The sequence below is a fragment of the Carcharodon carcharias genome, chromosome 5 (genome assembly GCF_017639515.1).
Source record: "Carcharodon carcharias isolate sCarCar2 chromosome 5, sCarCar2.pri, whole genome shotgun sequence".
NCBI classification, from domain to species: Eukaryota; Metazoa; Chordata; class Chondrichthyes; order Lamniformes; family Lamnidae; genus Carcharodon; species Carcharodon carcharias.
The window spans coordinates 119489348-119509343 of NC_054471.1; the positions used below are offsets into that span (position 1 = coordinate 119489348).

Below are 19996 nucleotides of genomic sequence, written 5' to 3' on the forward strand. Positions count from 1 at the left end.
GCTGAAGGCACTGGGTACTGCAAAGACTATGGGCCCTGACAATATTCCGGTATAAGAGCTGAAGACTTGTGCTCTAGGACTTACTACGTCCCTAGCCAAGCTGTTCCAGCACAGCTACAACACAGGCATCTACCCAGCAATGTGGAAAATAGCCCAGATACGTCCTGTACACAAAAAGCAGGACAAATTGAACCTGGCCAATTACCACCCCATCAGCCCACTATCGATCATCAGTAAAGTAATGGAAGAGGTCATCAACAGTGCTATCAAGCGGCACTTGCTCAGCAATAACCTGCTCATTGACGCTCAGTTTGGGTTCAGCCTGGGCCACTTAGCTCCTGACCTCATTACAGCCTTGATTAAAACATGGACGTAAGAGCTGAACTCCAGAGGTGAGGTGAGAGTGACTGCCCTTGACATCAAGACAGCATTTGACCGAGTGTGGCATCAAGGAGCCCTAGCAAAACTGGAGTCAATGGGAATCAGGGGGAAAGCTCTCCACTGGCTGAAGTCATATCTAGAACAAAGCTTGTGATTGTTGGGGGCCAACCATCTCAGTTCCAGTACATTACTGCAGGAGTTCCTCAAGGTAGTATCCTAGGCCCAACCATCTTCAGCTGCTTCATCAATGAAGTGGGGATGTTCTCTGATGAGTGCACAATGTTCAGCAACATTCATGGCTCCTCAAATGTTGAAGCAGTCCATGTCCAAATGCAGCAAGACCTGGACAATATCCAGGCTTGGGCTGACCAAGTGGCAAATAGCATTTGCGCCACATAAGTGCCAGGCAACAACCATCTCAAGCAAGAGAGAATCTAACCATCGCCCCTTGACATACAATGACATTACCATTCCTGAATTCACCACTATAAACATCCTGGGTGTTATCATTGACCAGAAACTGAACTGGACTAGCCATATAAGTACTGCGGCTACAAGAGCAGGTCAGGTGCTAGGAATCCTGCATTGAGTAACTCACCTCCTGATTCCCCAAAGACTCCACTATCTAAAAGGTACAAGTCAGGAGTGCGATGGAACACTAAGCGAAGCAGCGAAGGTTCACTAGGCTAATACCAGGTATGGCAGGATTGTCATACGAGGAGAGATTGGTTCGACTAGGCCTGTATTCACTAGAGTTTAGAAGAATGATTGAAGCCTTTCACTATCCTGACTTGGAAATATATCGCTGTTCCTTTACTGTCGCTGGGTCAAAATCCTGAAACTCCCTTTCTAACAGCACTGTAGGTGTACCCACACCACATGGACTGCAACAGTTCAAGAAGGCAGCTTACCACCACCACCACCACCTCAAGGGCAATTAGAGATTGGCAATAAATCCTGGCCTAGCCGGCGATGCCCAAATCCTGTAAATGAATAATAAAAAAAACCATCCTGCACAAGTCGCATCTTTAGCCATTACGTAGGTCCAGCCAGCAAAACATAAAAGCCCAGTAAGCTTATTGCCTGCTTTGCCATCCATCCTGCTCATAGTTTGTCTATCTGACATAATGCAGCAAAAGATCGCCCCACAACAATAGGGAGAGATCCCAAGAGGGAGGGGGGTGCCAGAGCTCAGACCACCCATCTCCTTTGAGGAGCAGGTGGCTGGCTGGTGAGGACAAGGACCGGCCCTGCCAAAGGAGAGATTAGCATCTCCCAACAAGGCAGTGATCCAGTAATCTTCAGCCACTCACCTGTTCAATCTGATGCAATGCTCCGAGGCCAGACAAGTGTAACATGTGCCCCCCACCCCCACACCCACCTCCTCACTTCTCTCCCAGCTTGTGCCTCAGGTCTATGGTGTTTCACACCCAGCGCAGTGAGTTGCCTTTCTGTCCACAGCAGCAACAAGCAAAGCTTCTTGCCCCATCAACATGGTGGTTGGTAGACTTACGTTAGAGGATCATATCATGTGGCCTCACGAGTACAGATTTTGCAGTTTGGTTTCTTCTCCTGATGCTGCTGCACCAAAGGCTAGTCCATGTGGAACTTACAGGTTTTAATGTCAAGCCGCATTGGAGTCATTCTAACTCAGTGCATCTCTCATTGGCCTCTTTTTTTTATTCGTTCAAGGGGGGGTGAGCATCGCTGGCTAGGCCAGCATTTATTGCCCATCCCTTATTGCTGTGTTTAGAGGACTTTTAAGAGTCAATCATATGGCTATGGTTGTGGAGTCAGATTTAGGCCAGGCCAGATAAGGACAGCAGGTTTCCTTCCCTAAAGGACATTAGTGAGTGAAACAGGTCTTTAGTGACAATCAGCAATGGTTTTGTGGTCATCATTAGAATTCAAATTTCACCATCTGCTGTGGTGGGATTCGAACCCGGGTCCCCAGAGCATTACCCTGGGTCTCTGGAATAATAGTCCAGTGACAATACCACTATGGCCTGAAGTTTCTGGTCAGCATGCGGGGGCGGGCCCTGATCGCCAACGCGTAAAATGACACAGGATGACGTTGGGTGTGCATCCTGACATCATCGTGCACCATTCCAATTTACAGTTTGGCAGGCACGCACCGGAATCGGCTGCACACCCACCAAACTGTCAAAGGCCTATTAAGGCCATTTAAATAGGAATTAAAACAATTAACAGGGCTGCCTGATCAACCTTAAGGTTGGCGGGCAAGCGAAGAGCCCAGGCGGCCTTCACATTTTTCATGGAACCTCATCCATGGGTGGGATGAGGTTTCATGAAGTGTTTTAAAATTTAATAAAAATTTTCAGTAAAATTCATAGACATGTCCCAGCTCATGTGAGGGGACATGTCCAAATAATTTTTAAAAACATTTTATTCACTTTTTGATAAACTGATCTCCCTGAGGCAGCTCTGTGCCCTGACTCAGCCTCCCCCTCCCCCGCTCGCACAGGGAGTGCTCAGCGCTTCCGGGTGCATGTCACGCTGGGTGGGCCTTAATTGGCCCACCCACGTAAAATAGCGGCACGCAGCCGATTGCGGGCGGTGATCCGTTGTGTGCCCGCCCGTGCCCACTCCCCTTCAGCCCCCCTAACGGGGAGAAAATTCTCCCTTATGCCATCGCCTCCCCATTGTCATGTAATGTCAACCAGGCTTGGGTGTGGATTAAATTTTCAAGTAATAGTCGGGGATCTTAGGCGTTCACAGCAGCCTGTAGCATGACGTCATGACCGTGTGTACAGCCACACATCAGCCCTATCAGTTCCCATTCACCACCTGCATAATGCAGACCTACGCGCCTAGCTAGCACTCGGTGACTTCTGAAATGTCAGCCAGATGGCAATGACTATGTGAGATCAGAGGTCAGTGACTTGGCCCCCGATGCTGGACTGTTAAATGACAGGATGCTGCTCCAGACTTGCAGGTCTGGCTGGCATGGCTTGACATAATCCCTGAGCCAGCTCTCCGATGGGCGATTGACATGGTTACCTGATCACAATAATGTCCGTGTCCCAGGCTTCTTTGTGTGTTTATCCGAAACTGCCAGAATGAAAATGTTGAGGCCTCAAATGGGACCATTGTGAAGCTCCAATGGGACAATAGCGAAGCTCCACTACATCTGATGGATGCTCTTTGTTATCAATGAAGTTATTAAGTGATGCCTAAATGCAGTGTCAACATTTTCTTGGCCACAAATACCAAGGCAATCCTGGACAGGAACCTGGGAAGCTCCGTTTGAAGGCTGGGTCATAAGCACTTGTCAATGATTAGATGATAGTGCTGCTGAAGCTCTCTCTGTGCACACAAAGGTAACCAGACTCTCAGACTCACATCCATGACTGAGAGTGACAGATCACAGTGTCCTAAAGGACAAACTCATGCTGGGGACTCATTATGAGGATGAGGCCAGAACATTACTCTTGCATGAGGGATAGCCCATGGAGACATGCCTCAGTCTGGGTTCAGATCAGACCTGACGTTCATGCAAGAACCAGCAGTAGATGATTGCCCCCTTTGAGGCAGCTTGCAATGCTCTAGGCATACTACCATGAGTGCAGTGAGGTTTGCAGTGCTGCTCCTGCCTCTTGAAGGCTGCCATAGGCAGTGAAATGTTGCCATGATATTTCAGAAGATTGCATCATGTCTAACTTCTTCACAGTGCACACTGGTGGAGTTTTTATCCCACAGCAGAATGGCCACATGCTCCAGAGGCTGCCTGGCCTTCCAAGGATAAGGCCGTCGTCACAGAACATTGTGACTGGTGATTCTGAGGTTGATGTCCCTCATTGAGATAATGAGGATGGCATAGAAGGTGTTAATATCAAGCCTGCATGGAGGACACAGGTGAAAGAGGCTCAAGTGAGCTGTTCGTCTTCATCGTCCTGGAACCTTGTCACTATAAAGGATGTCACGGTCACATCTGTCACATCTGGCCTCTGCTGCTGCCTCTCTTTCTGGGGTCTCAACATCCTCACCCTCATCCAGCTCATCCCTCTAGACATCCTTCTTATTGGAAGAGACATGCAGCTCCTCCATCTTTCCAACTGGCAACTCATCCCCCCTTTGGAGCACCAGGTTGTGTAGAGTGTAGCGAACCCCACCATGTGTGGGGCATCCTCTGGGGAGAATACTGGAGAGCGCCACCTGACCGGTCCAGCGCCACCTGAAATACATCTTCAGGATGCCAATGGTCTGGCCAATCAAGAAGCATATCGTGGAATAAGCAGCAATGTACCTCGCCTCTGGAGCTCTCGGTGGCCGTCGAACGGATGTCGTTAGCCACGTCATTTGGGGGGTAGCCTTTGTCACCAATGAGCCAAGTCTGGATGTGCTGAGGGCCCCTGAAGATCTGTGGTGCCAATGAGTGGCTCAAGATGTAAGAGTCCTGTGAGCTCCCAGGGTACCTTGTTCAGAGCTGCATAATCCGTTTTTGTTGATCACAGATCAGCTGTACATTGAGAGAGTGGAAGCCTTTTCTATTGATGAACCATAGTGTCTGCTGCTGCCAGCGAGCTCTTAAAGCCACATGTGTGCAGTCAATGGCACCTTGCCCCACTGGGAAGGTGGAGCTCGCTGCAAATCCTACTGCTCTGGCAGCCCGGCTAGCTTCATTCAGGGACAGCTGGGCATAATTATGAGCCTTGTTGAATAGGGAGTCGGTAACCTCCCAAATGCATTTATGAGTGGAGGATTGCAATATTCCACAGAGATCCCCAGTGGAGCGCTGGAATGAGCCACTAGCAAAAAGGTTGAGTGCGGTGGCCACCCATGGATGCCACTCCCCCAAGGCCGTGTGGCATCAGATCCTCTTGAAGAATGTGGCAGTTGTGAGTCACCACATCCCTCCACAAGTGAAAGCATCTTACAGCACTCTCTCTCGCTCATATCCAAATATGAGAGGCGTTTTCGCTACACCCTGGGTCACACCAAATGCCTCCGTGGAATTGATCTCTCCATCTCGGCTTCTGGGTCTTCATGGGGCCATGTTCCTCAGGGTCAGGCTCTTCCCTTTACCCTGCCTGACTGCAACGGGCCCTTCTTCTCCTCCTCAATTCTATAAGAGCCATGAGAAAGGCAGCATTGCCTGCTGTCTCCATTACGCACTCCTCCTCGTCCCTGCAGGAAAAGCGAACAGAGACAGGGTTGGTCGTCGCCCTGCAATGATCACCTTTCATCGCCAAGCTCGGGACTCATTGTGAAGCCCATGGGATGTGCTCATTCCAGGCATTCCATTCCCAGATCCTCCCTTGCAGCTGTCGCTCAGCCTTAAGGATCACTGGAAGCTGCTGCCTCCTTTGGAGTAGACTACAGCCCAAACTTGCATTAATGTAATGACTGTAATCCTTTAGATGTGTAAAGTCTGTGATGTATAGAGGTCTTCGGAGCTTTTTACATGTGCACTTTAGCCATTGCCCCTGTTCAGTTGAGTCCTTGCAACCTTTGCACATTCCTATGAGAGGGACAAATGGTCATTCAAACCCAATCAACCTTTGGCCTCAAGCCCTAATAGATTCTCACACGAATATGCACCATGAGTTAAGATGCCCAAATCCATTTGAGTCTGACTAACATGTCTCAGCTGAGCCTTGCTCTCCGTGTCCTGAAGCGGAAATTATTTGGGTTCCCCTTCAATCCGCCCTAAAGTGCAGTTGTCAACTCCTCCCACAAGCCCCCCAGGCCCCTCCACTGGTGATTTTTCCCTAGGTTATTTTTCAATGCATTATTCCATCAGCTGGTGAAATGCTGCTGCTCCAGTTCTATTGTGAGACCCTCCTATCGTCCTGGAAGAGCATGATGTGCGAGTTTCCCTCTCTTCGATCACTCTCCTGCCTCCCACTCTAATCCTGCAGCTCATCTCGATTGTTACGGATACCCTTCCTTCCCCTCTGAACCGTTTTTTGTGGAAGTCTCAATGCCCCATGTTGACTTGACCCCTCCCCATTTTTGGCCCTATGCACAGTGACCTACCAAGACCCCCCCCCCACCCCCTTACCCCCATGAGACCATCGAGTTCCCCCTTCTTAGGGTTACCAGTTCCCCAGTTAGAGGCTGCAGATGCCTCTCCTGACTGTGAATGTGCCATCTGTGGCCCAATACCAAGCCACCAACTCCCAGAATCGAGATATGTGAGGGACTGACGACTCCCTGCACACAATGTTGTGCACGAGCAGCACAGCACAGGCAGGCCCTCACCCTCCCTGAACTGGGACCAGAATATGCATGGCAGGAACAGCCTTGTAGCATGGTGCACACAGCCCCTGAATTCTCTGCTTTCTGGCCCTGACTATATGATGCACACAGCCCAGGGCTGCCTAGAGTTATGCCCCATCTTCCTAATACCCAACCTCCCACCCCACCACCCCCAGTCATGTGTCTCTGTCCACCCTTTCCCTTGCCTCTGAGTTGTCTTATCACACCCCCAAGTCAAGCGTGTGCCTTCCAGACCCTTTTTTTTGCCTCTGTATCTCAATGTAGTCTCACTCAACTCCCCACTCTTCACCCAGTCAAGCATATGCCTTACAAACCCCACTCTCCCTTGCCTTCACACTGGTCTTGCCTGAGCCGCCTTGGCACCGAGTCGGAGCAGCTGTAAGCGCAGGGCAGAGAAAGGTAGGCGACCGCTGTGCACTCAAATTGCTAAGTTACGAGTGTAGTGCAGTTCACCAGGTGCACACCTGTTACATCCAGTTATGATTCACGATGGTCTAATTATCCGTTGGCATGGCCATTTGATTTGGAGAAGGGGCGTGATTCCAGTGAGCACGATTTAAATGAGCATCTAGGAGATGCAAAGGCATGCAAATGTGATTCCCAACATGGCACGGTGAGCAGCCCAACCCACCTTGAAACTCGGGAGCGGAAATTTGCAAACCATTTTCACATCATGACTTTTGGCTGCACTCCAAATTTTCTGGTCCTGCCTGCCCCCAGTGGGAATGGAAAATCCCGCTTTATATTTTGTAAACACATTCCTTAAGCCTAAAAATCTGAATGAGTCACTCCCCATTCTATTTTTATTTCCACCTAAGAGTTCTTCTATACTTTCCAGGATCTTGAGGGTTCCTTCACTTCGCCAAGAACCAAACCAAGGTGCGCCACAGCTCACAGGAATTTACTTTAATTCTCCTGTGTTCCTGCTATTCTCCATGATAGGAGAATTGTTGGGGCCAGGCAACCCTTCAATTCTCTTTGAAAGCCTCACAAGTGTGGACGTCTCAGCTCAAGCAGGGAGTTCACTGTCTTCTTGCTTCATGGTCTACAGCTCCAGGCAGCTTTCTCTCTCTGCCTATTTCCAAGCAGTTTCAACTCCAGATATAAACTGCTTGTCTCTGTGAGAAAACACACACATAAAACCCAACCAAACAAAAATCTCTCTGCGATCTATTACCGGGACAAAGTGGCACAACTGGGACATCCCAGACAGCAATGCAAACTAATCACGCACAATTCGCAAACCCATTCTTTACTTACCAGTGGCTTTCCAACCTTTCTCTGGGAAATAACACAAATAATTTATATCTCTAATGGGAACAACTGCAATCTTACCAGATTTACTGGCTCCATTCCTAAGCTAAAAGAGGACCACCTGTGGTCTATTGTTTTGCATCTATAACTCACTTAACTCCTTTAAGTGAACATGGACTATCCTTTGAATTGTCATTATCTTAGGAGTGTTTACCAGTTTTTCAAATTCAGCCTTTTTTCCTCCATTTATCTTACATTTAAAAAGTCAATTCCCAAACTAACTGTTACACACCTAAAACATATGAAGCATGAAATTATATATTTTTGAAACAGTATGGACAGGTCACCTCCACCTCTGCCCTCCCCATGAGGATGCAGCAATACTCCCTGTCAAATCCAGGGACTCACCACATGTCCAAAAGCACTCCAGGAACACTCTCCAACACTTTACAACAGCAGAAGTTCTTTAAAACCACATTACTTGTAAGTTGGGTACTGGCCCTTTAAATAATAATTGTGCAAGCCCATCATGCAATTGAACACTTGATCTGTAGAGAGTGACATAGGAATTTGTGATATGGACCTGCACAGTTAAATTTGGAAAATAAGCAGATCAGTGGGTTGTGTGACCTCATGATAAGGACGGCCACACAAGCACTCTTCATGCAAGTGTGTGCTGCATGGATCACACTGAAGCAGCTGGCAGTGCAACATGTGCCCTCCAGGAGAGCAATAATCTTCCATAACACCGTCTCCAGCTGCGCTACGGATCAGAATTTCTTGCTCTTTATCCCTGCAAGAGGAAAGGTGCAAGGGAAGAGAGAAACACTTCAGAAAAAGATGTTAAGGGGTACAACAGCAACTTGCATTTAAGTAGCACCTTTAACACAGTAAAATATCCCAAAGTGATTTACAGGAGTGTTATCAGACAAAATTTGACATCATACAGGAGCTACTTGGACAAATGACCAAAGCAACTCAGAACTTGCACCCAGAATCTTGCCCAAAGCTGCACCCTTTTAGTCCATATCAAATTAAACCTAAATATCTTGCTAATCTCATTAGAATAGACCCTTATTTAAAATGGACATAAATCAGTGCAATCAGATCCCAAAGAAACACTGAACCCATCCACTATTTCTTTAATAAATTTCAAGGTCTAAAATTCAGCTGATATAAGCATATCTGTACATCACTTGGCACGTTAAGAGACTTCAATCAGGAAATTCTTTCAAATGTGGCAACTTAGATCATAAAAACCTATTAACATAAAACAGAAATTACAGAGCAGGTACCAGTAAAAGTAACTTTTACAAAAATGCTCAAAAATGTAAGATACCCGAAACATGACTTACTTTCCTGTTGTGCCTGAAAATCGGGTCGTAATATTGAGAGCCGCAAAGAACAAGCACAACTGGAGAATACTTGTCTCTGGATCGGGGACTTTTTTGAACTGTACATTCACTCGGCCAGAGGATTTGATGTACCGATCATAAAGGATAACACAAAACAAAAACAGAATTACCTGGAAAAACTCAGCAGGTCTTCTGTCGAAGGGTCATGAGGACTCGAAACGTCAACTCTTTTCTTCTCCGCCGATGCTGCCAGACCTGCTGAGTTTTTCCAGGTAATTCTGTTTTTGTTTTGGATTTCCAGCATCCGCAGTTTTTTTGTTTTTATAAAGGATATAACGATCGAGGCGACCTGGCTGTATTGCAGTCACGTGCCTAATTCACTCTCGCTCATAAATCAGCAATTGTTTAAACCACTGTTTTTTCTTCCATTGTTTAAACCACAATCGGCTTGTAACCAGCTTGCAGCGTTTTTGCTGCGAATGCGGAGAAAACGAGAGGATGTGTATCGCTCATTCACACAATATTATAATTAAAAACAAATATGTTGTAAAATAAATATCCACTAACAAATCTTAATTTGAATTAATTGTATTGATTACGAATCGATAAGCAAGCTTCTTAAGAAATACACTGTAGCAATTCAACATTTTCACCACATGCTAACTGCTGTTAAGATAGACTTGGTTTCACTCATTGTGTTAGGAGTTGGATGCAATGGAGAGTTTGCTGTGGGCTCTGAAACTACTGTCTCTCTCTCTATGCTGGGTTACCCTGACCCCACTTAGTCTACTGCATTCGTTGCTCCCAATGTGGTCTCCTCTACATTGGAGAGGCCAAACGTAAACTGGGCGACCGCTTTGCAGAACACCTGCGGTCTGTCCGCAAGAATGACCCAAACCTCCCTGTCGCTTGCCATTTTAACACTCCACCCTGCTCTCTTGCCCACATGTCTGTCCTTGGCTTGCTGCATTGTTCCAGTGAAGCCCAACGCAAACTGGAGGAACAACACCTCATCTTCCAACTAGGCACTTTACAGCCATCCGGACTGAATATTGAATTCAACAACTTTAGGTCGTGAGCTCCCTCCCCCATCCCCACCCCCTTTCTGTTTCCCCCTTCCTTTTCTTTTTTTTCCAATAAATTATATAGACTTTCCTTTTCCCACCTATTTCCATTATAAAAAGAGAAAAAGAAAAAAAAAATATTTATTTTTTTTTACATCTTTTATGCTCTCCCCACCCCCACTAGAGCTATACCTTCAGTGCCCTACCATCCATTCTTAATTAGCACATTCGTTTAGATAATATCACCAACTTTAACTTTAACACCTATGTGTTCTTTTGTATTATTGTTGTTGACATCTTTTGATGATCTGCTTCTTTCACTGCTTGTTTGTCCCTACAACCACACCCCCACTCCACCTCTCTCTCTCTCTCTCTCTCCGCCCCCCACACACACACCTTAAACCAGCTTATATTTCAACTCTTTCTTGGACTCGAACTCAAGTTCTGTCGAAGGGTCATGAGGACTCGAAACGTCAACGCTTTTCTTCTCCGCCGATGCTGCCAGACCTGCTGAGTTTTTCCAGGTAATTCTGTTTTTGTTTTTGCCCAGTGATCCACTGTCTGTCTCTCTATCTAAACTGGGCGATCCTCACCCCAGTGATTCACTGTCTCTCTCTATGCTGGATGACACTCACCCCAGTGATCCATTGTCTCTCTCTATGCAGGTTGGCCTTCATCGCAGTGATCCACTGTCTCTCTCCATGCTGGGCGACCCTCATCCCAAGTGTTATACTGTCTCTCTCCCTCTCTCTCTATGCTGAGTGCCCCTCATCCCACTCACTACTGTCTCCCTCCCTCTCTCTATGCTGGGTGACCCTCACCCGAGTGATCCACTCTCTCTTTCTCTATGCTGGTGACCCTCACTCCAGCAATGCATTGTGTCTCTCTCTCTGTGTTGGGCGACCCACAACCCAGTGATCCACTCCCTCTTGCTATATGCAGTGGATCCTTAGGGTGAAGGTAAACCAGCATTGAGAGAGAGAGTGGATCACTGGGGTGGGGGCTGGGGGTCAGCCAGCACAGAGAGAGACAGTGGAGCCCTGGGGTGAGGGTAGACCAGCATTGAGAGATAGAGACAATGGATCACTGGGGTGAGGGTCACCCAGCAAAGAGAGAGGGAGGGAGACAGTGGATCACTGGGGTGAGGGACACTCACCGCAATGATCCATTCTCTCTCTATGCTGAGTGACTGTCACCCCAGTGATCCACAGTCTCACTCTCTATGTTGGGCAACCCTCACCCCTCACCCCAGTGATCCACTGTCTCTCTCTCATCTCTATGCCGGGTTACCCTCACTCCAGTGATCCACTCTCCCTCTATCCTGGGTGATCCTCACTCCAGTGATCCACTGTCTCACTCTCTCTCTATGCCGGGTTACCATCACTCCAGTGATCCACTCTCTCTCTCTCTCTCTCTCTCTCTCTCTATGCTGGGTGATCCTCACCCCAGTGATCCACTGTCTCTATCTATGCTGGGCGATCCTCACCCCAGTGATCCACTGTCTCTCTCACTATGCTGGATAACACTCACTCCAGTGATCCACTCTCTCTCTCTCTCTCTCTCTCTCTCTATGCAGGGCAGCCTTCACCACAGTGATCCACTGTCTCTCCATGCTGGGTGACCATCATCCCAAGTGTTATACTGTCTCTCTCTCCCTCTCTCTCTTTATGCTCGGCGACCCTCACCCCAGTGATCCTTTGTCTCCCTCTCTCTATGCTGGGTGACCCTCACTCCAGCGATGCTCTGTTTCTCTCTCTATGCTGGGCGACCCACACCCCAGTGATCCACTCTCCCTTTCACAATATGCAGTGGATCCCTGGGATGACGGTAGACCAGCATTGAGAGAGTGTGGATCAATGGGGTGGAGGGTCACCCAGCACAGAGGGAGACAATGGATCCCTGGGGTGAGGATAGACCAGCATTGAGAAAGAGAGACAGTGGATCATTGAGGGGAGGGTCACCCAGCATAGAGAGAGAGGGTGACAAAGGATCATTGGGGTGAGGGACACTCACCCCAGTGATCCACTCTCTCTCTCTCTGTTCATGCTGGATGACCCTCACCCCAGTGATCCACTGTCTTGCTCTCTCTATGCTGGATGACCCTCACTCCAGGGATCCACTGCACATCTCTCTATATGCTGGGTGGCCCCACCACAGTGATCCACTATCTCTATCTATGCTGGGTGACCCTCACCCCAATGATCCATTGTCTCTCTCTCTCATCTCTACACTGGGTGACCCTCACCCCAGTGATCCACTGTCTCTCCCTCTCTCAATGTTGGTCTACCCTCATCCCAGGGATCCACTGTCTCTCTCTGTGCTGGGAGACTCTCACCCCAGTGATCCATACTCTCTCGCTATATGACCGGCGACCCTCATCCCAGTAATCCATTGCCTCTCTCTCTGCTAGGTGACCTTCACCCCAGTGATCCACTCTCCCCTCTCTCTCGTGATCCACTGTCTCTTTCTCTATGCTGGGTGACCCTCACCCCAGTGATCCTTTGTCTCCCTCGCTCTATGCTGGGAGACCCTCACTCCAGCGATGCGCTGTTTCTCTCTCTATGCTGGGCGACCCACACCCCAGTGATCCACTCTCCCTTTCACGATATGCAGTGGATCCCTGGGATGACGGTAGACCAGCATTGAGAGAGAGAGTGGATCACTGGGGTGGGGGCTGGGGGTCAGCCAGCACAGAGAGAGACAGTGGAGCCCTGGGGTGAGGGTAGACCAGCATTGAGAGATAGAGACAATGGATCACTGGGGTGAGGGTCACCCAGCAAAGAGAGAGGGAGGGAGACAGTGGATCACTGGGGTGAGGGACACTCACCGCAATGATCCATTCTCTCTCTATGCTGAGTGACTGTCACCCCAGTGATCCACAGTCTCACTCTCTATGTTGGGCAACCCTCACCCCTCACCCCAGTGATCCACTGTCTCTCTCTCATCTCTATGCCGGGTTACCCTCACTCCAGTGATCCACTCTCCCTCTATCCTGGGTGATCCTCACTCCAGTGATCCACTGTCTCACTCTCTCTCTATGCCGGGTTACCATCACTCCAGTGATCCACTCTCTCTCTCTCTCTCTCTATGCTGGGTGATCCTCACCCCAGTGATCCACTGTCTCTATCTATGCTGGGCGATCCTCACCCCAGTGATCCACTGTCTCTCTCACTATGCTGGATAACACTCACCCCAATGTTCCATTGTCTCTCTCTCTCTATGCAGGGCAGCCTTCACCACAGTGATCCACTGTCTCTCCATGCTGGGTGACCATCATCCCAAGTGTTATACTGTCTCTCTCTCCCTCTCTCTCTTTATGCTCGGCGACCCTCACCCCAGTGATCCTTTGTCTCCCTCTCTCTATGCTGGGTGACCCTCACTCCAGCGATGCTCTGTTTCTCTCTCTATGCTGGGCGACCCACACCCCAGTGATCCACTCTCCCTTTCACAATATGCAGTGGATCCCTGGGATGACGGTAGACCAGCATTGAGAGAGTGTGGATCAATGGGGTGGAGGGTCACCCAGCACAGAGGGAGACAATGGATCCCTGGGGTGAGGGTAGACCAGCATTGAGAAAGAGAGACAGTGGATCATTGAGGGGAGGGTCACCCAGCATAGAGAGAGAGGGTGACAAAGGATCATTGGGGTGAGGGACACTCACCCCAATGATCCACTCTCTCTCTCTCTGTTCATGCTGGATGACCCTCACCCCAGTGATCCACTGTCTTGCTCTCTCTATGCTGGATGACCCTCACTCCAGGGATCCACTGCACATCTCTCTATATGCTGGGTGGCCCCACCACAGTGATCCACTATCTCTCTCATCTCTACACTGGGTGACCCTCACCCCAGTGATCCACTGTCTCTCCCTCTCTCAATGTTGGTCTACCCTCATCCCAGGGATCCACTGTCTCTCTCTGTGCTGGGAGACTCTCACCCCAGTGATCCATACTCTCACGCTATATGACCGGCGACCCTCATCCCAGTAATCCATTGCCTCTCTCTCTGCTAGGTGACCTTCACCCCAGTGATCCACTCTCCCCTCTCTCTCGTGATCCACTGTCTCTTTCTCTATGCTGGGTGACCCTCACCCCAGTGATCCTTTGTCTCCCTCTCTCTATGCTGGGAGACCCTCACTCCAGCGATGCGCTGTTTCTCTCTCTATGCTGGGCGACCCACACCCCAGTGATCCACTCTCCCTTTCACGATATGCAGTGGATCCCTGGGATGACGGTGGACCAGCATTGAGAAAATGAGACAATGGATTACTGAGGTGAGGGTCACCCAGCATAGAGAGATAGAGGGTGACAAAGGATCACTGGGGTGAGGAACACTCACCCCAACGATCCACTCTATGCTGGGTGACCCTCATCCCAGTGATCCACTGTCTCTCTATGCTGGGTGACCCTCACCCCAGTGATCTACTGTCTCTCTCACTCTATGCTGGGTGACCCTCACTCCAGTGATCCACTGTTTCTCTCTGTCACTCTCTTTGCTGGGTGACCCTCACCCCATTGATCCATTCTCTCTCTCTCTCTCTATGCTGGGTGACCCTCAGCCTAGTGATCCACTGTGTCTCTCTCTCTCGAACACAAACAAGAAGTGCTGGGAAAACTCAACAGGTCTGACAACGTCTGTGGAGAGAAAGACAGAGTTAACGAAAGTCATGCGGACTCAAAACGTTAACTCTGTCTTTCTCTCCACATATGCTGTCAGGCCTGTTGAGTTTTTCCAGCATTCTTTGTTTTTGTTTCAGATTTCCAGCATCTGCAGTATTTTGCCTTTGGCTTTCTCTCTCTTTATGCTGAGTGACCGTCACCCCAGTGATCCACTGTCTTCTCTCGCTCTCTGCTGGTTGATCCTCTAGCGCTCCCTCGCCCTGCTTACCACAATGATCGTTCGGGACTTGGTGCAGCGCTGCTGTGTCCGGTTCCTCACTGGCGGCTCCGAGATTGGAGGCAGCATGGACGCCCGCTGCTCCTTGTTAGAGTAATGCGCTTCGTACCCCTGTCTGCCTTCCTCCAGATCCATCTCGCTCGCCTTTATCTCTTTGTAAACACAAAACGCAACAACTGCACACTAATATAAGAATACAAGAGGCAGAAGGCTAGGGTGAATGAGTGAAAGTTACTGTCAGCACGCCCCCTTCGCTGTGAATGAACCAATCCCTCAGAAGGGTTGCTTCAGGGAGGGGACAGGCTCAAAGCTGCCCCCCAGACTAGGGCAGCACACAGCTCCCGGCAAGCAGTTCAAGGAGAAACACGCAGTCCCACTGTACACCCAGGAGCCAAAGATAAACTGTTGCAAAGGTGTTGTTTGCGACAGTTTGCTCTACTTTTGTTGGGCTGCAATTGCCCAACTTTTTTTTAATGAAAGAATTTCAAACACTTATGGAAAGTGATATAAAAATAACTGCAACTAAATTGAGCCTTCCTGTCTAATGGGCATGTGCAGTGTTAGGGTTTAATAATTGGAAATGTCAAGATCTGAAATGATATAGCGTTGATTTTTTTTTTAAAAAATCACGCTTAGAAAGAGTTATTTTAGTTTCTTATAATACGTTTTCAGAAAATCCTAAAAACGACTGCAATAAATTGTCCATAATAACAAAAAAATGCTATAAATACTCAGCATCTGTGGAGAAAACCCTTTCATCAGAACTGAAGAAAGGTGAAAATGTTCGCGTTTTTAAACCAGTGAAAGGGGGTAAAGGACAGGAAGAACAAGAGGGAAAGTCCTTGATAGGGTTGAGGGCAGGAGAGATTAAATGACATAAGATTTCATGGCAGAACAGCCAAAAGAGTAGTAATGGAAAAAGTAAAGAAACAAAGGTTGTGTCCAAGTGAGGTGTGAATGATTACATAAAAAGCACTTGAATGCAACGTGAAAGGAAAGAAAGAAACAAGACAAGATCAGCAAAACAGAACAGGAGAAAAAAAACACATTGAACCAGTTGGGTGCAGGGGTTATGATCTAAAGTTATTGAACTCAATGTTGAGTCCAGAAGGCTGTGAAGTGACACATCAAGAGCTGTTCTTTAAGATGCTGAATGTGCACGAGAGAGCCAATAAGGTAAGGACGGTCAGAGACCAGCAGGGCATTCATTTAACAAACTGTTCTTTCCAGGAATGTCAATGTACAAAAGCAGAAGCAATGACTGTTGGTTTTAACACTCACCATGAGACACTGTTGGCTGTGATGATTCATCTCCTGGAACTTGTAAATACATTATGTGGGAGGTTAATATTGATGTCCACAAAGTTAATTCTCAAATGTACCTTTTCCAGCAATGCAGTCAGCCCACAATTCCACTTCTATTGCCTGTATTGTTATAGTTATGTTGGCTCTTTCAGAGCTCTGGAAGAAGAAGTACCATGTCCTAATTTTGAACAGCCATGTGTTGTTAAAAATCTAACTAGTGACAACTTTTTTGTCACTTCAGATTTCAAGCCCCAAGTGCAGACAGTCTTCTGGAGGGGATGAAATAAGGAAGAATCTGAAATATAGAGAAAACAGTAGAAATCTGATAGAAGGAAATATTGCAGATATATATGGTGGGGTGTATTAGAGAAACATGTCTGAGGAAGGCCAACCACTTTGTGATAGAAATAACTTCTCATACATAATCAATTTGGATGGGCTTCCAATATTTAGCTCTTCCAAAGGCTCATTATGGCCTATGTATTTAATGATTAGCAAGCTCCAAAACTCAGAACTACTTATCTAATTTTAGCTGTGTTATGGTTTGGAAAATGCGAGCCCAGAATGGAATTATTCCTGGATAAAGTTGTCAATGAAGCTAGGAGACTGTTGGAAGAAGGGGTTGAATGGAATTGAGGGGGAGAGGTGGTAACCAGCGGATTGTTTCCATTTTGCTGCTGTGTGGATTCTCCTGCATGTACTGCAATGCAGAATACAGTCAAGTTTAATAGATGTTATGGATGTGGCTTGTGCTACCATCCAGGTAAGGCAGTAGACCGGATTGTGAAATACCCAACAGACATCTGTGCGTCTGAGGACAGGATGGATAATGAAATACTTTACGACGTGTCAAGGCACTGGAAGAGGGAAAGACAGTTAGAGTTGTTAAGGGACCTAGTGCATTTGTGAACTTGCCACATATTGAATTATCCTGGAGATTTCCCCCCGACTTCATGCGCTGCCTTCTAACATATGAACAAGGAGCAGGAGTGGGCCATTCGGCCCCTCGAGCCTGCTCGGCCATTTAATAAGATCATGGCTGACCTGATAGTAACCTCAAATCTGCATCCCACCTACCCCCAATAACCTATCACCCCCTTGCTTACCAAGAGTTGTCCAGCAAATGAGGAATTTTACATTGGGTCTCCCCAAAGTATAACCATGCTGGGCGAGGGACTGCATTCCATTAGTCCCCCAAGTTTTGTGGTAAGGTCCCCAAGACCATTAGCTGGAAGGAAATACTAGAAGGCCTCCAAATGGCACATGTGGCTATTGTTCTACAACTTTCCATGTTTAAGTGGGATGCTTAAAAAATTATTTCAATCACTGGGTTGTGCTCATGCAGGTTGCTTTCCTCCTGTTACAAAATTCAACTTCCCCCAACGCGGTTAGCAAATGTAATGTATCTATTTAAGCATTTATCGTTAGAGTGCAAATTCTGCGTGGTTGATGCCAGGTAATGACCATCTCCAACAAGAGATCTCCCCTTGACATTCAATGGCACTACCATTGCTGAATCCCCCGCTATCAACATCCTGGGTGTTGCCACTGACCAGAAACTGCACTGGATTAGCCACATAAATACTGTGGCTACAAGAGCAGGTGAGAGGTTGGGAATTCTGCAATGAGTAACTCACTTCCTGACTCTCCAAAGCCTATCCACCAATCGACAAGACACAAGTCAGGAGTGTGATGGAATACTCTTCCATTGCCTGGATGAGTGCAGCTCCAAAAACACTCAAGAACCTTGATAGCATCCAGGACAAAGCAGCCTGCTTCATTGGCAACCTAACCACATTCACCAACATCCTCTCCCTGCACCACTAACGCACAGTAGCAGCAGTGTGTGCCATCTATCAGATGCACTGCAGGAACTCACCAAGGCTCCTTCGACAACACCTTCCAAACACATGACTACCATCTAGAAGGACAAGGGCAGAAGATGAATGGGAACACCACCACCTGGAAGTTCCCCTCCAAGCCACTCACCATCCTGTTTTGGAAATATATTGCCATTCCTTCAGTGTCGCTGGGTCAAAATCCTGGAACTCCCTCCCTAACAGCACTGTGGGTGTACCTATATGGACTGCAGCAGTTGAAGAAGGCAGTTCACCACCACCTTCTTAAGGGAAATTAGTAATAGGCATTAAAAATACTGGTCTAGCCAGTGATGCCCATGTCCCATGAAAGAACAAAAATAATATCTTTCAAAAATTGTAGAGTTGTGGGGCCCATTGTAGACTCATTCATGCTTCCCATTCGAAGCATGCAATTGGCAAGTGAAGCAACAGTTCAAAGGGTATAGGGGAGTTATCTCACAAGTGGTGCTTAAGTTTCTCCTTAAGCAAAATCTGCCTCTCATGATTAGAAAATTCTGTTGTACAATGCTAACCTCAAAGGAGCAAGCAGACAGTGCCCATGAAACCCTCAGAGGGGTAGACTTTTTGGCAAAGGTAATATGCAGGCCTTCAATCCTCAAGAAGTAACAACTTTATCTGGAAGGGGCTATACCATTGCTGGTGATGAAATGGCTCATGGATGTCATAGAATGCATAAGGATGGGATGTTCTTTTGTACACCACAGTACAGAGTTGAAACTATGCAAATAAATAACTCTCTTGTTTTATTTGGCAACCAACAAACTGGACAGCTACAAATCATCTTGCCACTTCAAGGCCATTGCTTTATGATTATCAAAGATAATTGATCCACTGGCCCATTCCAGGATCCGGAAACAGGATACATTGCACATCTGAGGATCTGCACAGGCATTTCTCCTGACAGCCAAGCTGTGCCAGCTGAAGAAGCAGTAGCCACCTGTCTTAAAATGGAATTCAGTGATATATGCAACATTGCATATTTTTCAAATTACATGGCTCTTAACCAGACCTCTGTTCATTTCAGCATCTTGGAACTGTGACATCATTGTTCTGCCATTGGTGGGCCAGCATTTCACATTTATAATCACGGGAGAGAAATGTGTTAATTAGGACGGCCAAGTTATATAACCCCAAATTCTCAAAACACCTGGTGGGTGCAAGGGTGATTGCAATCCCAAGGATTTTTAGTGGAACAAAAACAAAGGCTGTGATTGATATCATGAAGTAATCTGTTATTGTCTTTGTCATAGAATCATGCCAATAAAACAGTAATACATCACTTCACATAAGTACCAAGTCTGCATATAAATGTACAAGGTATGAATGTACAAATATATTTCCACACACAAAAACCTCCATTGAAATTGGCACTTATGTACTTTTTTGCAATTTTCCTTCTGCAACGAAAATAAAAAAAGGGGCAAACAACATTTCCCTCTGATGGAACTTCATTAAGACAGCATGCCAATCAAGAGACAGCTTGGGGTCACGGGAGTGGAGAGGGTGAAAGCTGAGGAGGGGGGAAACTGAGGGAGAGAGACATAGTGGGGGTGGGGAGAGGGCAGGTTGGGGAGAGACAGCTGGAGCTAGGTGACAGAGAGGGAGAAACAGTGCCAG

General features: G+C 47.5%; 1 protein-coding gene across 2 annotated transcripts in view; it reads right to left on the reverse strand.

The window, feature by feature from the left end:
* LOC121277844 (venom phosphodiesterase 2-like) overlaps positions 1–15541 on the reverse strand; it is a 177861-nt gene extending 162320 nt beyond the window's left edge. Inside the window, exon 1 of one of the 2 annotated variants that reach the window (XM_041187534.1) lies at positions 15186–15541. In XM_041187534.1, coding sequence (XP_041043468.1) covers positions 15186–15329 — 144 coding nt within the window. In that variant the 5' untranslated portion in view covers positions 15330–15541. The remainder of the gene's footprint in view (positions 1–15185) is intronic. The other variant, XM_041187535.1, reaches the window with a different exon arrangement.
* Positions 15542–19996: the final 4455 nt, after the last annotated feature.